Raw genomic sequence first — 23,194 nt, 5'->3', positions numbered from 1 at the left:
GCCTGTGGGGTCAGCCCATTATCTGCTCAGGTCCTTCAACTTAAAAGGCCAGGAAAGAAGAATGACACCAGAGAAGAGCTGCCCCCACCAATTCCTCTATCACCAAAAATAGTGATCATGGAAAAACAGCTCCTGAATTAACCTGTTTTGGATGTTGCCCCGATGGAGCCAAGCCCCATATTAGGAGCCTATGAAACCCCTAAATAAGCAAAGATCATGAAAAATAACTGTCTAAACTCCATCATCTGACTACCTCGTCTAGTCCAGACAACCTATCCATCCCTGACTCAGAGATGATCGCAACTGATGAAATTCTGGAACAAGAGAACTCGCAAGATCGCCTAGAGTCCCCACCCTTAAGTTCTACTCTTTTCCGATTTACGGATCTGAAAACAGGGAATAGGACCCATTGAAGACAAGACCGGTTGACTAAAACTGGAGGACGGAGGCAGGGAATACACTACAGATGGAAAGATCCAACGCAAAAGCCATAGTGGGAAACCAAAGGGCTGATCACAGAGACAATCACCAGCCTATTGGAATTCGCAAATTGGGAAATGCAAAACCATTCGCACCTATGGGCCAAAGGCCCATACGGCTGAATGGAGTTGCATTCTCTATTTGCGATTTGGTAATAGCGTTTGCGAATTTTAAGAAATCGCTATTACCGAATCGCAAAGTTCATACATACGATTTTGCATTTCTTAAATAGCGATTTCTTAAAATTAGCTATTTAAGAAATGCAGATTGGATTTTTGATACATCTGGCCCATGGTCCTTTAAAAATGTCCATCAGGAAGCGCTTTGGGGCCAAACTGCATCATGCATCAAAACTATCAAACTCAAAAAGAATTCTGGAAACTGATTAATTCCATCGAAAAAGGCCCAAAAGCAGCCCACGATGCTAAAATAACAGAGGAAACCTGGGTTAACCACCTAAAGTCAAATTTTAGGGAAATCCCCACCCGATGAGTTGTGCCAGCCCAGTGGGAGAAAGATATCCAGGAACCCGATGTCTTGAATATTCTGATAATCACGGCATCAGAGATAATAAAGATCATCGGGACATCGTGACCTGATTGTGCGACTCGGCCTAATGGACTACTGCAAGCGCTGTTTAAACAGGCAACAAAAAAAAAGATGGGCAGATTTCTTGGCTGCCATGTTTAACTACGTACTGTTAACCGGAATTGACCTAGCACGTTGGAAGGGTTCAATAATTCATATCATATACAAGGGAGGGAATGCTGCCTCTCCAAGTATTTACAGACTAATTGCCCTTCTAGATGTTGACCTCAGATATTTTTCTGTATGTCTGCAGCAGTACTTCAAGTCATGGGTAGCAGATAATATCATACTTCCCATAAATCAAACTGGATTTATTAAGAACCTGGGTACAATAACGAATCTCATGGCACTGGGTCTGATTATTAATGGAGCAAAGGCAACAGGGACCCCCATTATAGTTGCGTTTTGTTGACTTTAAAGCTGCTTTTAATTGTGTACCTCGCTGCAAATTATGGGCAAAATTACAGAAATGGGGGCTACCATCAAACATTTTAAATGCTATTAGACTGCTTTATTCAGACACATGGGTGAAGGTTAAACTTTGGGATGGTTCAAATCTACCAAGGGCAGTTAAAACAACAGTTGGTTTAAAACAAGGCTGCCTTCTAGCACCACTTCTCTTTAATCTATACATAGCAGACCTTTCTACAATGCTAATCAACCAGTCTGCCCATTCACCCACACTTGCTAGTCATCAATTATCCAATCGGCTATATGCGGATGACCTGATGCTGCTCAGCAACACCAGATTTGGTATGCAAAAATTGATGAACAATCTAGGAGAGTATGCAAGAACAAATGAATTGGAAATAAATCAAAGTAAACCAAAAATGGAAATAACCACAGTGCCCTTAACCACAGACCATCTAACCAACGTAAATGTTAACTTAATAGTAAGATTATTGAGGAAGTGGCCTCTTGCAGGTACTTAGGGGTCATGATAGATGCAAAAGGCAGTTGTGTGTGCCACAGAGAAGCGATAAAAAAACAAGGCACAAGCACTCATTCATGCCTTTGGTGCCCTAGCAAATACCATCAGCTGACAGCAATAAAGAGAGCAACATTACTATGAACGCTTGCATATGGAACTGAAATAATGAGCAGGATGGAGGAAGCTCTCCTGGATAAACTCTTGGTAAAAGCCTACAAGCTAGCCGGATCAACATCACCAGCCCAGGTTAGACTGGAATTTATGCTAGTAAAGCAGCCATTAGCTAGACCTGCAGCTTTTATCTAACGTTGTTATAAAATGTGGCATGCCCCAGAAGTGACGCTGGCTATTCTCGTATGGCAGAAAATCAATCTTGAAAGGGGCAATAGTAATTACAAAAAGTATTTGAAAAGGAGCTTATATTATTTGGGCCTAGTTGATATATGGGACCAGACGCTGTCTAGTCCAGCATTTACTAAAGTAGTGAATAAATCAAGTAAACTACACAGCTGGCTAGAAGACAGGGAGGAACTGTCTAAAAGGTCTCACTGTTGGTTAGTTTGTAATTCATACAAACATTAAAAGGATCCCCACTGATGGCTGTTCCTTACTCATTGAAAATTAAACAACGCTTTCTAAGGCTAAGGCTAGGCGATATGCTAACACTAGACATCATGCCAAAATGAAATAATGCATCGCAAAGACCTAATCAGGAATGCCACTAATGTCACCTCGTGGTGGAAACATTAGGGTACGTGGTCTGCATTTGCCCAACATTGGCCATTCAAAGAAGACAAATGCTGAAGAAAGAATTTAATGAATTAGGGATTAGAACATGAGACAAGCCCTAATTGAGGCACTTGATCCAAGAAATGAAATATTGAACATTAGATTGGTCCAATTTCTGAAAACCTTTATTTCCCTAACTGCCCAATTAAAAACTTCAGGACACCGGCAAGCAAATAACTATTTAGAGCATAACACCTTCAAAGGAATTGAAACATGATGCGTATACCATGGTTAAGAGGTCATTATCATGCTTTTAATTAGGTTTTATATTTGTAATTGGAGGTAAGAGGGCTTAATATGTATATTTCACTGATCATGTCCTTCGTCACTTATTGTATTAATAATGTTTTGTGCGATTTTATGAAGATGGAACATTTTATGTTTTTTATTAACTAATAAAATAAATACTACTTTCAGTGTGCTAGAAGGGAAATTACTTTTCCCCACTGCTTCAGTAGTGGTGAAAAGACCCCAAAGCAGTTTCATCAGAACTGTGCCCGGTCTCTATCAAAGGACAGATCCAAAAATACAAAATCTAGCAGCACCTGTTTCCGTGCCTTCTGACCCCACATTGTACCGATCACACTCTCACCCCTTCATGTCATAAGATTCCTTGTGTTCCCTCTTTTTGGGGGGTCACTAAACTTCTTATCCCTTTTTTACACTTCGAAGTCTGCTCTCGAACCTCTCCTTCCCCCTGCAGGTCATGTTTCAGCCATGCTTATCCTTGCAACTTTAATTTTCTGACTCAGACCTCCAGACTTGGCAGGGATGTTTCTCTCTTTTCCTCACTGTTTCTCTTTCGCCCCATTCTCTCCACCCCTAGGGCTTTAAGGCTCAGACACACAGTCATTTCCGGTCCAACCACTTGAATGCAGGGTTTGTCTCTCAGCAGATAATATGTCCTTAGAAAATCCCTTTTCTCCCCTCCTTATTGTAAGATTTAAAAAAAGCTATTTTCCCTGCAGTTGATTTAACTATATCAATGCAAAGAAATTTGCCCGATTTTGTAAATTACTCCCTAAACATATTTGATACTGGATTCCAGTTGGCCAAGAGCCATTGTGACCATTTTTAGTTCTGTGGAACTACTCCCTGAGCCTTTGAAAGCGATGTAGGTTATTTCCTTGTCAAAGAAGTCTTTGACCCAGAAAACCTGGAGGATTATCGGCACATCTCCAAGTTGCCCTATTTGGTGAAACTACTAGAGAAGGTTGCCTTCCACCATCTATCTCATTGCGTTGAAACTACATCCAGCTCAGATGGGATTTCAGCCCGAATGCGGTGCAAATTAATGGTTGTACCTGGTCATCATGATTTAAATCATTACACAGATTCCAACATTCAGGCTGTCTTTATACGTTTAGATCTTTTGGCAGGTTTAAACACTATGAAACACCATATTCTTCTGTCCAGGATCTCCGATTTTGGGGTAAGAAGTCTGTTTCACCATGTTCCATCTGGTCACTGTTGCTGTTAAGTCTTTATATGATAGTGCTATCTTAGTTGATTTCAGGCTTTTGGGTTTAGTCTATCTCTCTATGCAGAGGATACCCAAATAATTGTAAAACTAACCAGGGATCTCAACGAAGAGGCGGCTCGACCAGTGCTTCATTATGAGAAGCTACTGCATGGTGACGCTGTATGGGTATTCTTTTTTTTTTTTTAAGCAAAGTTAATTAGTGAAGCTTTTAAGTATTTAACATATCTTAAGAATATGAGAAAACTAGGACTTAAACATGAAGTTTAATGTGATATGGGGATAGTGCCAGCTTCAGCAAACCCTCATGAAAAACCTTGGCCCTGGCACTTGGGGGGTCATTACAACCTCAGCGGTCTTTTTACAAGACCGCCGCGGGACCGCCGTGCTGAAGACCGCCAGTGATGGCGGTTTTCCGCTCGGCGTATTATGACTGTTGGCAGCTCTACGTCGTTTTTCCGACGGAGAGCCGCCAACAGCCATAGTGACGGGCGGCGGGGAAGTGGAGGTTGCTCCACCTCCACCATCATGCCAACAGAACACCGCCCAGCGAATCACATCCTGTGATTAGCCGTGGCGGTGTGGTGTCGGCGGAGCTGCTCCCATGACTCCCGTCCCCTCCCGGAGGATCGACGGAACAGGTAAGTAGATCGTCCGTTAGGGGAGGGGGTTGGGGGGGTGTTCTGTGTCGTGTGGGTGCATGGGGGTGTGTGTGGGTGTATGTAGAGGGAGTGTGTAAGTGCGTGTATGCTTGCGGGGGTGTTGCGTGTTTTGGGAATGAGTGCGTGTATGTCTGTGGGTATGTCTATATGGATGTGTGCATGTATGTTTGAATGTGGGTGTGAGTGTCTAACTGTGTGTGGATGTTGGCATGTATGTCGGTGTGTGTGCGTGTATGTGTGCTGGTGGTGCCTGCGTGCGTGTCGGGTGTGTATGTGTAAGGTAGGGTCGGGGTGGGGAGGGGGGGTCCTGCCACCTTTGGGGGGTGGCAGGAGTGGTGGGGGTGTAGGGGAGGGAGTCAGGGTGGGGGAGAGCCCTGGCACTGATAGTGCTTACCGCCATGGATTTCATGGCGGTTCCTACCGCTGGAAATCCACGGGGGTAAGCCGGGTCAAAATACCGGCGGCGGTATTGTCACGACCGCCGGGCCGGAGACCCAGGTCTCCAGCCCATCGGTCGTCTCCGCCCTGGCGGGCGGAACGGAGAAGCAGCGGATGACCATGGCGGTGATCGCCATGGTCATAATCCTCAAAAAAGACCGCCAGCCTGTTGGCGGTCTTAACGCCGCTTTAACACCGTCCGCCAGGGTTGTAATGACCCCCATAATTCTTTACAAATTTAGCACAGGGCTCAACTGCATGATTGCTTCTCCAAGGTTTGATATTGGGTGACAAACCATCTAAAGCTTAACAGTGACCAGATGGAACTCCTGTGCCCCATTAAACCTTCACTGTTTTGGGAATTATCATTTTGGCCCTTCATCTTGGGCACTGTGTCCACCCCCTGTGGCAACTGTGAGCGATCTTGCTGTAAAGGTTGGTACTTCTAGCTTCGACAGATCAGATTTCCTCAAGAGTGAATTGCTGTTTTTTTCCCCCAATTGTATTCACTAAAACATATTTTGTACCTTTTCCCCTTCCCTCATAAGGTTCAAATAATGATTTTTTTGTGTCAACTTGCTTGGATTACTATGACTTAGTTTATCTTAATCTACCAGCATTTTAGATTCAGAAGTTGTAACTCACTCTAAACTATGCTTTGGGACTGGACCATATCCCACCAGCAGTAGCCTCACTACATTGGTTTCCAGTGATACATTCTTTTTTTTTTTTTTTTTTTAAATCTATGTGCTTGGTGTACAGACATTTTTACTCCTGATCGGTCCCAGTTACACCAGAGTTCCGTGATATTCTCCCAACTGCTTTCTAAGATCTAAAAACAGCTTTCTTCTGGAGATTCCTAAGTTTGGTCTAAAGACCATGGGTGGTAGGTCCTTTTCTACAGTAGCACTCACAAAATGGAACTCCATGCCACTGTACATTCACCAGGATGTCACCTTCTGAAGTTCAAGAAACTGTTGAAGACTTAGCCTTTTTTCATCCCCTCAGTGATTTGGGTCCGTTGCCTTCTAGTTTATTTTGAAACTTTGTTGTTGAGTCAGTTTAGTGTTTTTTTTTGTTTTGTTTTTTTTTAGTTTTTTTTTTTAGCACCAAGATAATCTAGCTAGGGTTTATGCTACACTTCACAAATACAAAATCTAAACTAAACTGAAAATGGTCAGATACGCTTGTAATATAATTAACTTATTATTATTCTTAAATGTTACACTGTTTACAACACTGTCCCTACCAGCGAAAGCTGCTGCCTGGACAAACTTAGCATCGTTAAACCTACTTTCTCATCACAAGATATTTTGTACCCCATTAGTCTGTCTGTTTAATTTACTTGTATGCAAAAACGCTGCTGAAATATAATTGGTCTGCAGTTTGTTGACAAGTCTGGTTTAGCCAAGTCGTGTGTCAGATTAAATTAGGAGAAAGCATGTACAGCACCATAGGGCGTGTTGCAAGATTCTCACATGTAAACGTAGATCTTACTGTGTGGGTACTTACAGATTTACATCCTTCCTTTGCCACTAACCAGCATAGAAACAGAAAAGGATAGTACTATGTGAAAAAAAATTCTCTGTTTAAGTAAGAGACCAATTTAATTTAAAAAGGGTATAAGTTAGTGATTTGTTTTTTATTTTTATTATCACTTATTCCGTGGTTGCACAGCTTTCATGTTCTCCTTTAAGTATTATTAGATAACATGCAGTATTTTCCTCAGTGCAGTGTAAGTTCTTTGATGGGTCCAGATCACTTACTGACGAATCTGAACACAATACTTCTTGCTACCCTTGCATTACTTTTGTTACCTGCAACACCTTTTAGTATTCACTTGCAGTAGTCCCCAAGCTTCCATGCATTTCCTGCACTGGGCATTTACTAAACTCTATAAATAGTGCATTGTAAGAAGAGAACCTTGACTTACGCCAAAGTAGGTCTGCTTTATATCTGTGAAAGTACCAGTTGCGCTAATTTCCATTTTGTGTTTTGCTACAGATAAGAAACCTGATTGCACTATTACTATGGCCGATCCAGATCTGCTAGATTTAATGACCGGCAAGATGAATCCACAGACGGTAAGTGAAGATGAGAAATAGCTAAGCCAATCGCAAGCTCTCATGTACCTTTGTCTTCAGAGCCTCTCAAATCATTTGCATTCATAGATAATAAATTGAGCTTTTTCACGCCTCCATTAAAATGTTAAACTTTTGTTTTCTTAATGTACTTAAACACCTCTTCTGATGATCGGCACTCACCATTGATGGCTAAGCAGACCAGGATGTCATTATGGTGCTGTCTTAGGGGTGTGTTTTGTGGTTGCCATGTGCTATTGCTTACTTGATTAAATGAGTGTATGAATAATCTACATAAGTGCCTTGATAAAAGAGAGATGTCACCCTTTCCTGAGAGTGTTTTGACCAATAAAATCTTCTTCCTGATGGATACTTCTAACCGATATGGTTTCACTCTAGAAGTGACACCCACTCACTCTGACATCCGTTGATTTTTTTTTCCATGCTTTCAGATTCTGAAGTCTACTTATTTTGTCTTTAACAAGCCATCACAAATCATGAAGTGTACAAGAGAAATATGTTCAAGAGCAATATGTCACCTGGTCAAATGACAGGGCTTAAACCTTTAGGAACAGTTGCAAACAAATGCCTGTGACAGGGCCCCCCACAAGGTATGTCTGTGGTACCTCGTGTCAGAACATGACTCCAGGGCCTGCAACAGCTGCATCCAGATGAACTCGAAAGCCATGTTGTCCTCTGCAAGCCTTCCCCTAAGTTCTGTCAACACCAACTGCCTCCTAGGACACTACATCCATGCTTTGTGGGACATGGTGGGCCAAATCTGGCTGGCAATTCCAGATGACCTACAGGCGTCTTTAGACTAAACCCTCCAGGATGGGCGGGATGAAGTAAAATCAATTATTCAATGTAGCCTGGGCATCTGCAATCAGCACGAGTGTGGTACTGCAACGCCATGTCTGGATAAGGTCTACAGGCTTCTGAGGGGATGTCTAGTCACCTATGACTGACATGCTGTTCGATGGCTCTCACCTCTTTGCTGTGAAAGTGGACTCTGCCCCCAGAGGATTTAAAGTTGCACCTCAGTTTGTTCCTTGGGCTTGTGTGCCCCTACCAGGCAATTATCTCTACTGTTCCACCTCTATAGGGCATACGGACAGGGCTTTCCATATTGCCAGACTCCACTGCCGGCACAACAACCTTCTCAATACTTTTGTGGTGGAGGCCATGCCTCCCATAGATAATGCTCAGGGCACCAAAGACAACGTGCTGCTCAGTCCCCTGCCCTCTCGCAACCACAACTTAAAAAAAATAAAAAAATTGTGTGTCCTTTTGACACCACCCTGTAGAAATCATGTTCTGGCATTTCCTCCAAGGGTTATGAGATATCACTTCAAACGCATCGATCCTCCAAATTGTTCATCGGGACTGTGCTCGCCCACCTCTTTCTACCTCACTGAACCTTCTACTCCCATCAGTGTGGCTTTGCAGCAGGAAGTACAGGTCCTTTTGGCCAAATTGCCAAAGAGAGGATTTTGGCGTCGGAAGCCAGAGCTAGGTATTACTCCTGCTACTGCTTTGTGCCAAAGAAGGATGGAGGATTCCATCCTTCTTTGGATTTACGCCCACTTAATGCTTTCCTGCGAAATGGCACATTGAAGATCTCATGCTGGGCCAGGTTTTGTCTGCCCTGGATCATGGAGACTGCATGAAAATGTAGCATTTAACCAGCAGGGCACTTATTTCTGTATTCCCATCCTGCAGGTCCACCGGCATTATCTGCAATTGGCAGTGGTCAGGAGCATTTTCAGTATGTGGTGCTCCCTTTTGGCCTTACCAGTGCGCCTTGGGTGTTCAGGAAAGTGATGGCGAGGGTCTCGGCACACATTCAGAGGTCACATTTGCCTGTGTTCCCCTTACCTAGCAGTTGAAGACAAACTTGCCCAGGCAATCATAGACCATCTCCATGCGATGATGAACCTCCTAACAACGTTGGGGTTTACTATCAATGTGCCGAAGGTTGACTTCTTCGCAGACTTTGCAGTTCATCTAAGCAATCCTGGGTATGGTGCGTGTCTTGTGCCTTTCACCCGGAACGGAGAGTTCAGGGCATTTGGGCTGTGGTCATGATGTTTGTCTTTCTTGAAGCATGGTGTTTGGGCTTCTGGAACTATTGCATCCTGCTTGTTAATCACACCAGATGGCACATGCAGGCTCTGCAGTGGGATCTGAATTCTCAGTGGGCTGATCACCAGGGGAGCCTTCCTGATTCCATCCAGGTTTTGAGGCGTTTGCAAAAGATTTGAAGTGGTGGCTGGTAGGCCACATTTGGGTCAGTGGCAGACTTCCCTCTGTACCGCATTGAGAGCGGAAGTTAGCAACTGATTCATCACTGGTGGAGCGATGGAGATCAGAGAACTCTGGTGGAAATCCATCTCCACATCAATTTGTTGATGTGATCTGTTTGGCATTGAAGGCCTTCCTGCTGACCATCAAGTAAAGACTGGTGCAAAGTCTTGCAGACAACACCACTGCCATGTGGTTCTGCAACCGAAAGGACGGAGTGGGGTCTTGAGTCCTGAGCCAGGAGGCCTTATGCTTTGGGAGCTGGCTGAATCATCAGGGTTTTTCCTCTAGTTGTGAACTACCAGGCACCAACACTTAGCAGATCACCAATGGTAATTGGACCCAGAGATGGAGTATGACATCTTCCAGCAATGAGGAGAACTTTGGCTCAGTCTGTTTGCACCTCTGAGAATGTACAATATCAACACTGAGTTCCCAAGAAGGTGGTCTCTCGCAGATGCGTTCCACAGAGAGTGGAGCTCGGGAATCCTGCATGCCTTTCCTCTGTTGCCTATCCTGGCTTGAGTTGTGAAGATCCGAAACAACCAGGGTCACGTCATCTTAGCAGCCCCGGTTTGGGCTCTGAGAGCGCAGTGCCCAGAACTCCTGGGCATGAGCATTTGTCCTCCAATCAAGCAGCCACTTCGGGAGGATCATTGTCACAGCTGCAGGGCAGGGTCCTGCACCTGAGCGTGTGTAACCTGCACTCCACTGCATGGAAATTGAATGGCAGTAGTTCATTCCATTTGATCTACCTCCAAGATGGTTGTTAATACCTTGGCAGCTAGATTCCCTCCCACAAAGCCAATTTACTCCAGTTAAAAGTTTGTGGATTAGCGCTACAACTGCCAAACACATCAATTGCAAGCCAAACTGTTGGATGCTCTGGGCACTGTTAATGGCCCGATCTGATTATTAATATTTTTTTTTTTTTTTTTTTTTTTTGTACTTGCAAGATCAGCCTTTTTTGTTCAAATCACTTGTGATGAGGTTTCTGAAAGGTTTACAACACATGTTCCCGCCCAGAGACCTTGGTGATGCTATAGAGACTTCAATTTTGTTCTCAATTTTCTAATGTGCACCCATATTTAGCCTGTGCACAGTTATCCACTATGGGCCAGATGTACGAAATTGTGGGTTTTTGATTTCTTAGTAGCGAATTTTAGCGATTCGCTATTGGGAAATCACAAACTGCGATGTGCAACAGTGTGTTTAACACTGTTAAGGATTTCCAGTGGGTCCCAAATGGACCTGCTTCATCAATATTCATGAGGCAGGTCGCAAGTTGCAACCCATTGTGAATGGCTGCAATCACAGGGATGGTTTTCTGTTGGGTTTAGCGACCCGTTGTGTATGGCTACAATCAGAGGGATAGTTGCCTGTTGGGTCAGCAGACTACCATGTCTGTGATTGCTTTGTAAATAAAGCTTTTTTTGTTGTTGTAATGCAGCCCGTTTTCCTCAAAGAAAAATGGGATGAATTGCAAAAAGAAAAATGAAAAGTTTCCATTTCAAATTTGTTTCATGGGACAAGTGCCTGCTCTTAAAAAATGTTTGCCATGCCCATTCGCAGTGGGGAAGGGACCCTTTCCCCTTTTGTGAATGGGTTATCACCAACTTTAAGTTGGTGGTAACTGAGAATGTTTTGTGACCGCATTCCCACCCGCAAAACATTCCTACATACCAGTGTGACTCGCTATTAGGAAGTGATGCACTTGCCGAGTCACAAGCCCTACTTTGCGAGTTGGTAATAGGTTACCGACTCATAAAATAGGGTTGGTACATGCCAAAAAGCATTTTACTGGTCACAAACGGCTTGATCGGGCGTTTGTGACCAGTCAAAGACTTTGTGCATCTGGCACCTGGTCTCTTGACCCTGTAAAATTGTCTTTCTGGCTGTGATAACAGCAGCTTGTCACATGATAGAACTGCAAGTGTTCTTGGTCCAGCTGCCTTAACTAACATTTTTTCAAACAAACTGGTATTGAGAACTTGAGCAGCATTTCTGCTGAAAGTATTGACACCTTTCCATGTCAGGCAGGCTCTCACCCTTCTGGTATTCTTTGCCCCCCCTCATCCTCAAAATAGGAGGAGAGACTGCATCGATTAGTTCAGAAAAAAGCCCTAAACTTTTGCACTGACCATGCCAGAGACCACTGGATGGCCAATCAGTTTATTGTTGGTTTCTCACGGTCTCCCAGCCTAAAAAAGCCAAGGTAGTGCAGAAAAGAACCATCGCTAGGTGGACAGTCCTCTGCATTAAAATCTGCTACGCACTAGCTTAAGAAGCAGCATTCTCACCACTTCCTTGTTCTGTGGAATGGACTCTCTATTTATCTCGACGAGTGCTTGAACGAGGAGGAGTGCTGGAGCTTTCTTACAGAATTTATCAATTACATATTTCTTATCTATCTAAAAAGGTCCCAATCTAGAGATGTGCACAGTGGTCATACCAATCTGCTGATGGGCTCCAAGTCTGATGGCACATATGAGCCTGCGTTAGAAACTGATGTCCGTGCGCATAGGTAGCGCTTATATGCAGTACAGTTATTCATTCCCAGATTGGATGCTATAGGTGTGCAGACGTACTGCTTTAGAGTTTTCTGAATCCAGAGGTGAGGAATATCCCCCAAAAAGTGTTACCGAAGGTAAGTATCTTGTCAATTATCTTGCAACCCCCTTTAATTTACAGTGCTCCGTTGATAGGTTCACTCTATAAATGCCAGTACATACCTACATATTTCTAAGCTTGGTCCTTGGGTCAGTAAATGTGATTTGTTTACTGAGCAGGTGCATGCATGTTCTGTGGACATGGCCAGTGTGATCTTGCCGGCAGTCCTCCAGGATGTCAGAGCTTAGGTGGCCCATACTATACATGATGGGCAGGATGCAATGAAGAGTGTAATCCGCAACGGCCTAGATGCTTTCAGTTGTATTGGAAGTGGTACTGGTAGCAGTGTCATGCTTAGAAGGTGCGCATGGATGAGGTCAGCCGGGTTGGTGCATCCTTATTATTTATGCCCTTCGATGGATCCAGACTCTTCAGGGAAAAAGCTGACTCTGCTTTGAAAAAATGTAAAGAGAGTCAAGCCTCTGCATGCTCTCTGAGGTTATTGACGCCAGTGAAACAGTTTCCCCATCAATGAAACAAAATCAGAGCCTGTTCTATGATGCTGAACTATAAACAACGTCTGCCATTCCCAGCTGGTGGTTCAGTATATAGTCTAGCTTTCAGGGTCGTGAACCTTCCAGTGGCAGGCACCACGGAGGACAGAAGGGACATCAATCTTCCAATTCCTCCTCCCCTACTGCACTGCCTTCCAAACTGCTTTGATTTATCCTCGGAGGCTCATTCTAAGTAGGTGGGAGGCAAGATTCAACATTTCCTCCCCCACTGAAGATCCATTACTCTAGTCATAGTTCTTACAGATAACTCAGAGAGGGCTATGCCTTATCATTTATTTCCTCTTGCACCAGAATGAATTTCAGAAGAGCTGAGAATTCTAATCTTCTACTTTCCAAGGGTTGCATTGAATGAGAAGACATGCAGAGGATTCTACTACCAATACTTACTCCTCATGAAAGGGGGTTTGGGGGGCAAAGCCTTCGGTCAACAAAGCTTTTCTGCAGATGGACATTTCTAGGTGCTGGCTAATATTCTGTCTATTCTGGACCCTGTGCACTTGCAGTCCAAACTTTCTGATCTCCTTGTATTTGTCCTTTCATGGGCCCACCAGGACTTTGCAGTTGGTACAGAGAAAGGATATTTGTTGTCCCTCTTAGCAGTTTTTTATTTTTATTTTTTATTTTTTTTACTAGCCCAACCACCCTTGTTTAAACCACCTGTTGTGAAGCATTTCATCAAAGGTTTGACCTGTGTTTCCTTCCAAACTATTTGTGATACTTTAGTCATACTTCTAGCTTATTTTAACACTTAATTTGCATTTCCTTCAAGCCTGTGTACAGTTGCTCCTTAAGTCCTTGACTTTGAAAGCAGTGTTTCTTACTGCCATCACGTCAGCATGCTGCAAGTAAATTGCTGGCGTTTTAGGTCCAACCACCTTACACCTTCCTTCCAAAATGCATAACACCTTTCCACGTTTTCCTTTGCCAGCATTATTTGCTCCACCTGATCCCATGAAAGTGTGGAGCTGCACAACGCCACCTGCCAGAGCATAGGAGCACTCATGTTGAATTTTTCTAGACCCAGTCTGGGAAACATTATAAGGTGAAAAACCTGCAATTTGATGGGGTATCTACCTGTTCTGCTTTCGCTAATGACTGAGCTGACAAAAATCTTCTTTAGTTTAAAGAAGACATTTATTATTACTTCACCACGAGGTTCCTGAGAGAGGAGATTAGTAGGTTGGAGGCACACGTTTAAAAATAGTCACAGCAATGAAAGGGAAATAGATCAAAGTGATTCTCAAATGCAATGTACACAGCAAATATATATGATTATAGCATAACTGCCAAGCAAAGAATAAAGTCAAAATTCATCACCGTAGGGCCTATCACTGCTCTTCATCTTTCTCATGCCAGCAAGTTGATGACCCCTATTCAACTGCAAGAAAGAGTTTTTCCACCCTCACAGGAGGTCAGGCAGTTGATGTCCACTCCTGACTGAAGTCTCTGAAAATTCCCCTCACTGCTGCTCAGGGACACCTTTTATAGAATATTAAATAATCATGGGGAAAAAAGCCTTCTAAAAGGCCTTCCCTCTCCGATGTGGGTTATTCAAAAATGCTTGCTTGTTTAGGTAAACCTTGACAGGAATGTGTTGAAAGCTGGCCACCGTTTTGAGACACGCCTTTCAAGGTCAATCTGTTTTCTGCACTAAAGAAAAACACAAAATATGTCCTTCCTTATCATGCTATCGTGTTCGGTAGGAGAAAATACGGAAAACACAAGTTTAGTTTAAGATGTGGAAAACACAGCTCATCTGCAGTGTCTCAACTGCAATGTCTAACGCCATGATAAAGCCAATATGCAGCTAAACTGAATACAAAATGTAATGTCTAATGCCACGTTAAAGCCAATAGGCAGTTAAACTGAATACAAAATGTAATGTGCTACTGGTGAACATTGAACAACTAATATGCACAGTGGTGAAACACAAAGTCAGTGGTCAAACATACTTATTTTCACTACACTACCAGAAAGAGCATTACCAAAGATAAATAACTTGTTCTAAACTCTTTACCACCCACTCAGTTTGATGAATACATGCTCTTTTTCCCATTTTTTCAAACACTGGTTCTAAAGTTCAATTTATTTTTAATTGCCTCCATGGAAGACCATAGTTTAATGGGCCTGTCTGTCTTAGCATTCCCACTCGTTAGCAAGTTACCCAGACGCAAATGCCCTTCCGCACCCATCAGAGGTATGAAGCAGTATATTGGTGCTATTAAAATACAAACCCACACGGTCAATACCAGAGTTCTTTTTTCTCTGCATTAATAAACATACAGTGTGATTGTAGTAGTGAGTGTAAAGTACATATCCAAAAGGCTTACAAAGGAGGAATAAACACCACAAAATATTTTATGCAAAATAGTGAAACATCACAAAAACAGTTATTCGTAATATCTAGTCTTTCTACTTACAAGGTAAAATCCCAATAGTGTTTTTTAGGTATTCACGTGATGCTTCCCAGACAAAGTGATTCTCTTGTGGGTTGAACGCAAAGTAACACAGGGTTTTAACTTGTAATGTATGTAACAGTTTGTGCAGGTTTAGAGTGTGAGTTTATATTTTACATCTAGCAGTCCCAGCACCATTCGTGTTGATACCAAACACACAAATGCCTATAGTTGTCCTTAACTAGAAATAATTACCACTGAAAACATTTCCTGTTTCTGATGGGGTTTTCCTTGAAATTATTTTGCTTAAACAGGCAGCCTTGTTGAAGTTATATAGAATGGGCTGCAGAGAAAGTGCTAAAAAGCTGGTTCTTTCTTGGAAGCCAGGTGAAACCCTGGAATCCCTGCAGTCTAGGATCTTTACCTATTTTGCCCTAGGAGTGCTTAACTGGGCTACATTAGCCTTTCTTCATTTACCCTGTTCTCTTTCTAAGCACTGTCAGCAGTTTTCACGCTACAGCCTTCTCTATAATGTGCCATACTTTTATTAATCTCTTACCATCATAAAGAACTGTTGTTTAAAATACAATCCAGAGAAGCATCACTGAAAACAAGTGTACTTTGACCTGGGACGCAAGTGTACCCATACGCAATAAACTGGAATCACCAACCCTTTCAATGGGTACCGTATACTTTAATTCCCTTAATGCTCCCAAACTTCGTTTAGAGCCCACTCATTGCTTACAATTCATGGGCTTCATTGTCACTCTTCTTTTCTTACTCCTAATTGGTCAGCGCGTGCCCTATGTCACTTCCTTTTCTTTCAGTAAAGCTTGGATCAAGCACAGTTTGATCCGTCCAGATTAGTGTCTGTTCACTACTCACGCTAATTGAGGTACTATTTCATCTCCCCCTCCAAACATTTTTAGGGCCGAGTGCTCGAGCACTCTGGCCAGTTGTAATCTCTCTGTGGGCTTTTAACCAAGCCCGCTCTTGCTATCAATTCTTTGTTGTGCTTTTCTTAAATGCTTCATTTTTATTGGTGCATTTTTTGAAATGTCCCTACTTTGTGTGCTGAGTTCCCTCCCAGGCGATTTCACTAAGTGAACGTCCTTTCTAGACCTTCACGCAGAGGGAGCCAGTAACTCTCGCGTTCACTCATGGCGGCCGTGACGCTTTGGATTGACTTGCTTATGACCACTGTTTTACTTTTCATTTTCAATTTGTGACAAGAAAAGTCCATTCAAGACTAACTCGAGCAAACGGGAGACCCATTGCATTGAAAAAGCTTGTTTTCCATGCTGCTGCTCAGCCCCCATCCTTCACCGTCGTCGTTGTGAGCTTGTCCCCAGCAGGTGCTGCTTGAAAAGATCAGCGGAGGGGCGGGCCCCTATTTGAGCCTTCCTCAGGAGGTTCTGCTTTTGTTATACTAATATTAAAGGACGAGGGGATCCGGATCTGAAAAGAACCTGCTTGTTTTGCTTTAGTTCTGCTTGTTATGCTACCGCTGCCATCACGACAGCGTCAACTCCACGAAAGAAAGGTTTCAGTTGCAATCTTATTTTTCACGTCGAACGCCGGTTTACAGTAAGAGCAGACACGAAGGGGCTGCAAGGGGACCTGATTACTCAGGTTGTGTGCTTTCACCTAGCTTTATGACGACACCTGCAGCGCGCCTTCCATTTAACATCCATTCGACATTACAACTGTAGCTTGTCTTCTTTGGTGTTTTACGATGGTGGCCTTTAATGCCAGCTGCAATATCTTATGGTTAATGTCGTACATTTTTCACACGCCCCCCTCATTAGTCAGTGTGCTGACTTGTTAGCACATATATGGAGTTTTGAAGTGCAATCTAAAAACACATTTAGAAAACACAGAGATGGTTACTGTTGTGCGGCGAGTGCATTTGTTTCGTGAAAGTGCAGCATTGTATTATCCTGTCCTTACTGTACTAGTATGGAAATGTTGGTGTGGACGTATATACTTTATTTTTCTTTGTTCTTTTGACACATCAAAATGAGGAGTGATCGTCATTTTGTTTGTGTTCTAAAGGACCTCACCCGCCCAGGCGCTCACTTCTAAAACAAGGTTTATGGGGTTATGTTTAGATTTCATGCATAGTTATTTACACAGCATTATCCGTTTTTGTGCTTGCTGTGTGGATGAAAGTATCAAAAATAAAAACGAGTGCCCCCTCACTGGCTCGCTAGGCAATTTTAATAAAAGTACTATGTGATGCAAAAACACAAAATAAGGCAGGACTGCCAAGTCCCACAGTCAACTCGAGGGCATGATTAAAAGCACACAACCAGCATGGATTGGGAAAGCCACTAGCTCTCACCTATGCGAGAACTGTTGTTATTTACAATGTTTTTTAGCCGTGTTGTACAGCAGTGTGGCTGTGCACCAAAGCTATAAGTAAAGTTAGAAAAAAAATGCTATAACGTCCTATCCCTTTTTTTTAACTTCACATTTAGCCATGCTGGTGTAGAACATGGGCAGAAGGTATTTGCAAAGCTAGCAGCTCACACATAGGCGAAACATATTTGCTTTACCAATGCTTGCTTGCACATGCCTCTTGAATCAAAACTAGTGCGTGCCCAAATTTGGTGTCCAGTTTTCTCAATGTCTTTAGACAGATAATTGTCAATGATGGATATTGAACTTGTGTTGCTATATTCTCAGCTGACAATGTAATTCCTCTGCGATTTATTCACTCTGACAATTTCACCTTGCGGTTATCTTCTTGGTCTGCTTTACTATATCCTTCTAATATTTACACCATTTCCAATGCTTTGTTTGTTTCTGATCTTAGTTAAAGGGGTTCAGCCAAATGGGCATGCTGCATTTTTGTAATATTAATCTGTCGAGCAGACGGATTCAGACCAATGTTTTATCTCCTTCCTATGTTAAATTCTGTCATTTATACCATAAATCAACTTTGTAATGTAGGCCAGAGTATGACAGCACTACAGAGTACCCATTAATCCCAAGTCGAAGGCAGTACAGATGATGGGGAGAATCAGCATTGACTAGGATCATCTGACTCTGAGGTCTCACAAGCTTTTGTAATATAAGCTTATTATGAGTATCACCACCAGGTTCCCTTCAAATCTTTGCTGATCCCAAATAAAGTTTCCATCTGCTCAAAACATAGGAACATTGTTTCCAAACAGGACACAGTCTGACAGATAATGGCAGTACCAACGAAGCAGAACATCTGCATCCTGGGAGGAAATCATTTGTTCTGTGAAAGCTCTCCCAATCTTGCCCATCGAGAATTTGGTTTCTTCATTGGAGTCAAGGGCCTTGGCGGCCATCACTGCTCCTCTGTTGAACCATTGCTCCATTTTGTGCTCTGGGTTCTCATACCCATTCCAGCTCGAAAGATGCTTGACTCTCTTTCCATATCTAAATCTGTAGTCAGTTGGGCTTTGAAGGATTACTTGTTGATAGAGCCTTGCAAAAAACAGTGCAGTAATTGCACACTCGAAAGTTGTGATACTGTGGAGTGTGGCCTTCCAGAGTTTGAACCAGCTGAATAGGCTTAATCCACTGATCGCAAGAAAGTTCTCAGTTCTGAGCTGTGCAGTGTCACAATTACCAGTGTTTGCCTGAAGTATTGTTTCCAGTCTTGACCTGGTGAAAATCATGCCCACAAACGGTGCAATTCGGAATTGCAACACGCTTAGAATTACTATTTGGGCACACATTGCTATTGCACCCAAATAGGGATTTGCAAGAGTTTCTGAATGACCTCAGTATTTGTTTATGGTGAACAAACCTGCTTATTGAGTAAATAAATATGGTAGTTGCTTCCTTCTTGAAAGGCAATAATATCCCATCCACCTGCAAATGTTTGAAATGACCCTTGAAAACTTACCAATATAGTTGTTTCTCACTGAGGCAAATCATTGTGATCCCTGCTAGTAATGCATGTGGCCACTTGACTTAATTGATGGCTTCAAATCCCTGTTGTCCAAAAACAGTCCTATAGTAGTATTAAATGATCAGCCTAAGTTGAGCAAACCTGTGTATATTCAGCACCATTTTTAGGTTCGTGAACATCGAACTTTTCATGAGGCGTGAGGCATGGCTAAAGTTTTTTAACTTGAAACACATGAGCTGGATTAAGTAATTGACTAACTGCTTGACGGGAAGACCTCTCTTCGACCCATCCGTGAAAAAGTTGCTTAAGCAGTATAACTCAGCCAATGGAGACAATCCAGAAGTAATATTATGAATCACAGCATTCCTTTTGGTTGGCCAGTGCTTTCTAGCCCCTAAAGAAGGGGCGTTCTTCTTGAAACTACATCACTACTGACTTGTTCTGTAGCAATTCACATGATTATGGCCTCAGACATTGTGCTTTACCGGCCTGTAGACAAGACATTTTACTTGATATATTTCTACCTACTTTTCATACGTTTACAAATACAACTTTTGCTTACTTTAAACGTTGCATGCTCCATTGAAGCCAGTTTTATAATACCTAATCTACACCACGTGTTCCATTTGCTCATCCTGTTTCTTATGAACACATCCAGCAAAGTGAAACTGCATCTTCAGTCTTTCTTGAAGTCATTTATTTGTAAGATCTTTCTTTCTTGTTCTACATTTGCAAGTTCAGTTTACTAGTTGCTTCGTTTTATTGTAGTTCTCTGTGAAAAAATGTTTTTTAATTTTCTCCATAAATATTAGACATTTTAAGCTGTGTATACACCTGATACATAACCTGCTTAGTTAATGTTTCTGCCTCTGAAGTCTATACTACAGTGAATGCTTTATCAAAAGCTCTTTTGTTCTTTTATAATGCCCCCTACAATTTTTGTAGTACATTCCAAATAAGGAGTTTTGAGGTTTTCTAAACTCTACCATACACCTATTTCTTCCCCACCTCCCTTTTTATTTTTTGTCCTCGTTCTATATTCACATGCTGTGTGTCTGTTTCACTATTTACTTCCTTTCCATGGTTACACTTTTTTGCACTTTTGGCACTTGTATGCTATGCTTCTTCCCTGCCAGCAGTCAAATGGTTGAATTCAAAGAAAATGTATTTTCTGAGCTATTGTCTGGTCTGCTTTTTTATATCAACGCTTACGATGCATAACCCTTTTCATAATTTGAACTCTATAAACGTAATGTGAACGAGAGATGTGCAAAGTTTGAAGGTTTTCTTCCCCAGGTCTTGATTTTTGTTTTCAAACACAACACTATTTTTGTGAACCTATTTAAAACTGACAAGCTTAAAAAAGAAAGACTAATCTGAGTTTGTTGTCCAAAAGCAAATTTACTGTAGAAATTCCCAGGATTAAAACACTTTAATGCAGGGAAATACCTCCAGCAAAAGGGATCTTGCAAAATAATTTTTTCACAAACACCTTTCTCTTGTTGGCGAAATTGGGAAACCTCAACACATCTCTTAACTGCAAAGATTGGAGCTTTATCATAGTGTAATAACAAAGTTTAAAACATTGCACATGCATAATTGTGTGATTCAGAGTAGCACAGATATCCAAGAATTACACTTGTTTTATGGTAGAGGACAATATTGGGGATGTTTTTTTTTTTCTGGTTTTCTCACATTTGATCTATTTTGTTTCTGTAGGCTTTCTTCCAGGGTAAATTGAAGATTACTGGAAACATGGGTATGGCAATGAAGTTGCAGAGTCTGCAGCTCCAGCCAGTGAAAGCCAAGCTATGAAGAGCCCTTGTTCATCAGATTCTTCTTCGCTTTGGGGGAGAAATCCAGGTCTTGGTGTCAGCAATCTCTCTGGAATTAGCGGGTCACGGGTCTCTAGAATGAGGGCAACTTTCCCCAGTGTTCCTAAGCCTCATGTAGCCTGGAAGATTTTAGCATTGCCTTACTGTGCTGCATAGAATTCTCCTTGCACTCGTTACAATTAATATACTAATTAAAACCGGTCTTTAGGTCAGAACCAGTCTCAGAATTGCCTTTTAAAATCAAGTTAAATCTAAACCTGCTCTTGATGAATTATCAGTAAAAACCATGGCTATGAAATACCTGTGGGAGAACCCATGGTGCGCATCACTTTGATTTTGAGAATAATGTGGTTGCTAATGAAAAGCATGTTGAAACCTGTATGCACTTTCCACGAACTGGCTTATCTGAGTCCCATTCCCTTGTTAGAGGGTCAAGAGCACATTGTTCTGCAGTGGGCAAGTTAATCTTTGGCTCCTGCCAACCCTCTATGATGATTGTTTTTTAATTATCCATTTCTGAAGCATAGTTTTGAATGTGTGTGACATCTTTTGTACTTAGAAAAGAAGAAATATCGAATAAATACCTAATAAAATCAAGTGGAAAAATTTATATTTTACCTTTTTGATGAGGCGAAAGATAAACTGGTGCAACAGTTTTGCAATGATAAGTTTTTAAGCAATTCATCTTAAGTTGTGGAAGAACTGGAGTATTGTAACATGTCAATGTAAGAAAGAATAATGTCATAATTAACCAAAAAATTAAATATCAGTTTAGAAGGAAATGACCTTGCAGTACATCAGTGCTGTACACTAATTTTTCATTTATTTTTATCTTGGAATTGTTGGTGAATGTTAATATGAGAATAAAATATTCCTTCTCCTATTTTGTTTTGAGTTTCATTCTAATAATTAAAAGCATGCGTCGAAACCTGAATTTCAAACGGCTGTTTAGCAGTTCTTGTTCCTAGAGGTCATGCAACCTCCTTGAAGCTAGGTTTGTCCTTTCTGATATACCATGTGGCGCACTCTGCCTAGATAATCACTTAGGTGTGTGGTATCTGAGACTTACTACATGTTCCATGAGACATCAAATCCCCCGACTCCCTGCGCCTTAAACCCCTTTTTTGGCATGTACGTGCCCTCCCCTTAATTTACCTTTCAAATATAACAATGCCAGTGTTTTCCAGTTGCTGATGCTTGTATTGTAATACAGCATTTCTACTTTCTATAGTGCTTTTCTACTTCCTTTCGGGGCCCCAGAGTGCTTGCAGTGAATTTACATTGGATCTGTAGCCAGATCCTGACACAAATGGATGCCCATCTATTGCCTGTTTATCTAAGCTCCTTTGTGCTGTTGTGTTCAGTGGATGGTCACGGTAACCCCCATAAGGATGGCAACCTTATTTCAGCTGCCATTTGAGGCTGGTGGTTCAAGCGTATATTTTCCTCAGAGCAAAGAGGCCTTAGATTTAGTTGTTTGGTTATTGGGCAAACCTCTTGGAGCCTGGAGGCTTTGCTCCACTTTTTGTCGCATACTTTGTTTAACACCAAGAAAGTAGCTCCTTTGTAATAACACATAAATTACTGAATGTCCTTCCAAAACTGCATGACATGAGCCCTGCAGAAGAAGCCACCACCCGTTTTCTTTTTATGCAAGCCCAGCGGAGTTGTGTGTGGTACATTCTATTGAGGAAAACCACCTTAATGTTTGAGTAGGGAGCATGTTTTTTCATTCATGCTCTTCTCTCTGCACGATGTGTTTAATGCATGAAATGGTCAAGGACTAGATGCTTTGACAGTCTATTGAGTTCCCTGCAAGATTGCCTCACAAAAGGACGCGTCTTCTAGGACTCAAGAATCCTTCATTGCAAACTTCTGTATACTGATTGATGATGAAGATTAGTAAAGAAGAGAATAGCAAGGCATCAAACTCCTACTGTGGAACTATAAGGAGAAAAGAACCAAGCCACATTCCAGCTGCAAGGAGCAAAAATCAGGAACAAAAGTGGAAGAAAGGAGGTGAAGAACGTGGGAAAAGCAAGGGAACAAGTGTGTTGCAAAACAATGTTCTTTTAGAATTGTCTCATTAAATATAGGTCTAACAGGAACTAACATCACAGAAAAAAGACCTCC

General features: G+C 42.1%; 1 protein-coding gene across 1 annotated transcript in view; it reads left to right on the top strand.

The window, feature by feature from the left end:
* The window catches only part of SCP2 (sterol carrier protein 2), a 322,938-nt gene extending 300,994 nt beyond the window's left edge, over nucleotides 1–21,944 (top strand). Inside the window, exons 15-16 of the mRNA XM_069232654.1 lie at nucleotides 7,373–7,452; nucleotides 20,946–21,944. Of these exons, the coding sequence (XP_069088755.1) occupies nucleotides 7,373–7,452; nucleotides 20,946–21,041 (176 nt within the window). The 3' untranslated portion in view covers nucleotides 21,042–21,944. The remainder of the gene's footprint in view (nucleotides 1–7,372; nucleotides 7,453–20,945) is intronic.
* The last annotated feature ends 1,250 nt before the right edge of the window (nucleotides 21,945–23,194 follow it).

Source organism: Pleurodeles waltl, chromosome 4_2 (assembly GCF_031143425.1).
Source record: "Pleurodeles waltl isolate 20211129_DDA chromosome 4_2, aPleWal1.hap1.20221129, whole genome shotgun sequence".
NCBI classification, from domain to species: Eukaryota; Metazoa; Chordata; class Amphibia; order Caudata; family Salamandridae; genus Pleurodeles; species Pleurodeles waltl.
The sequence above is the reverse complement of the archived record's forward strand: the minus strand, read 5'-3'. Positions and strand labels throughout refer to the sequence as shown.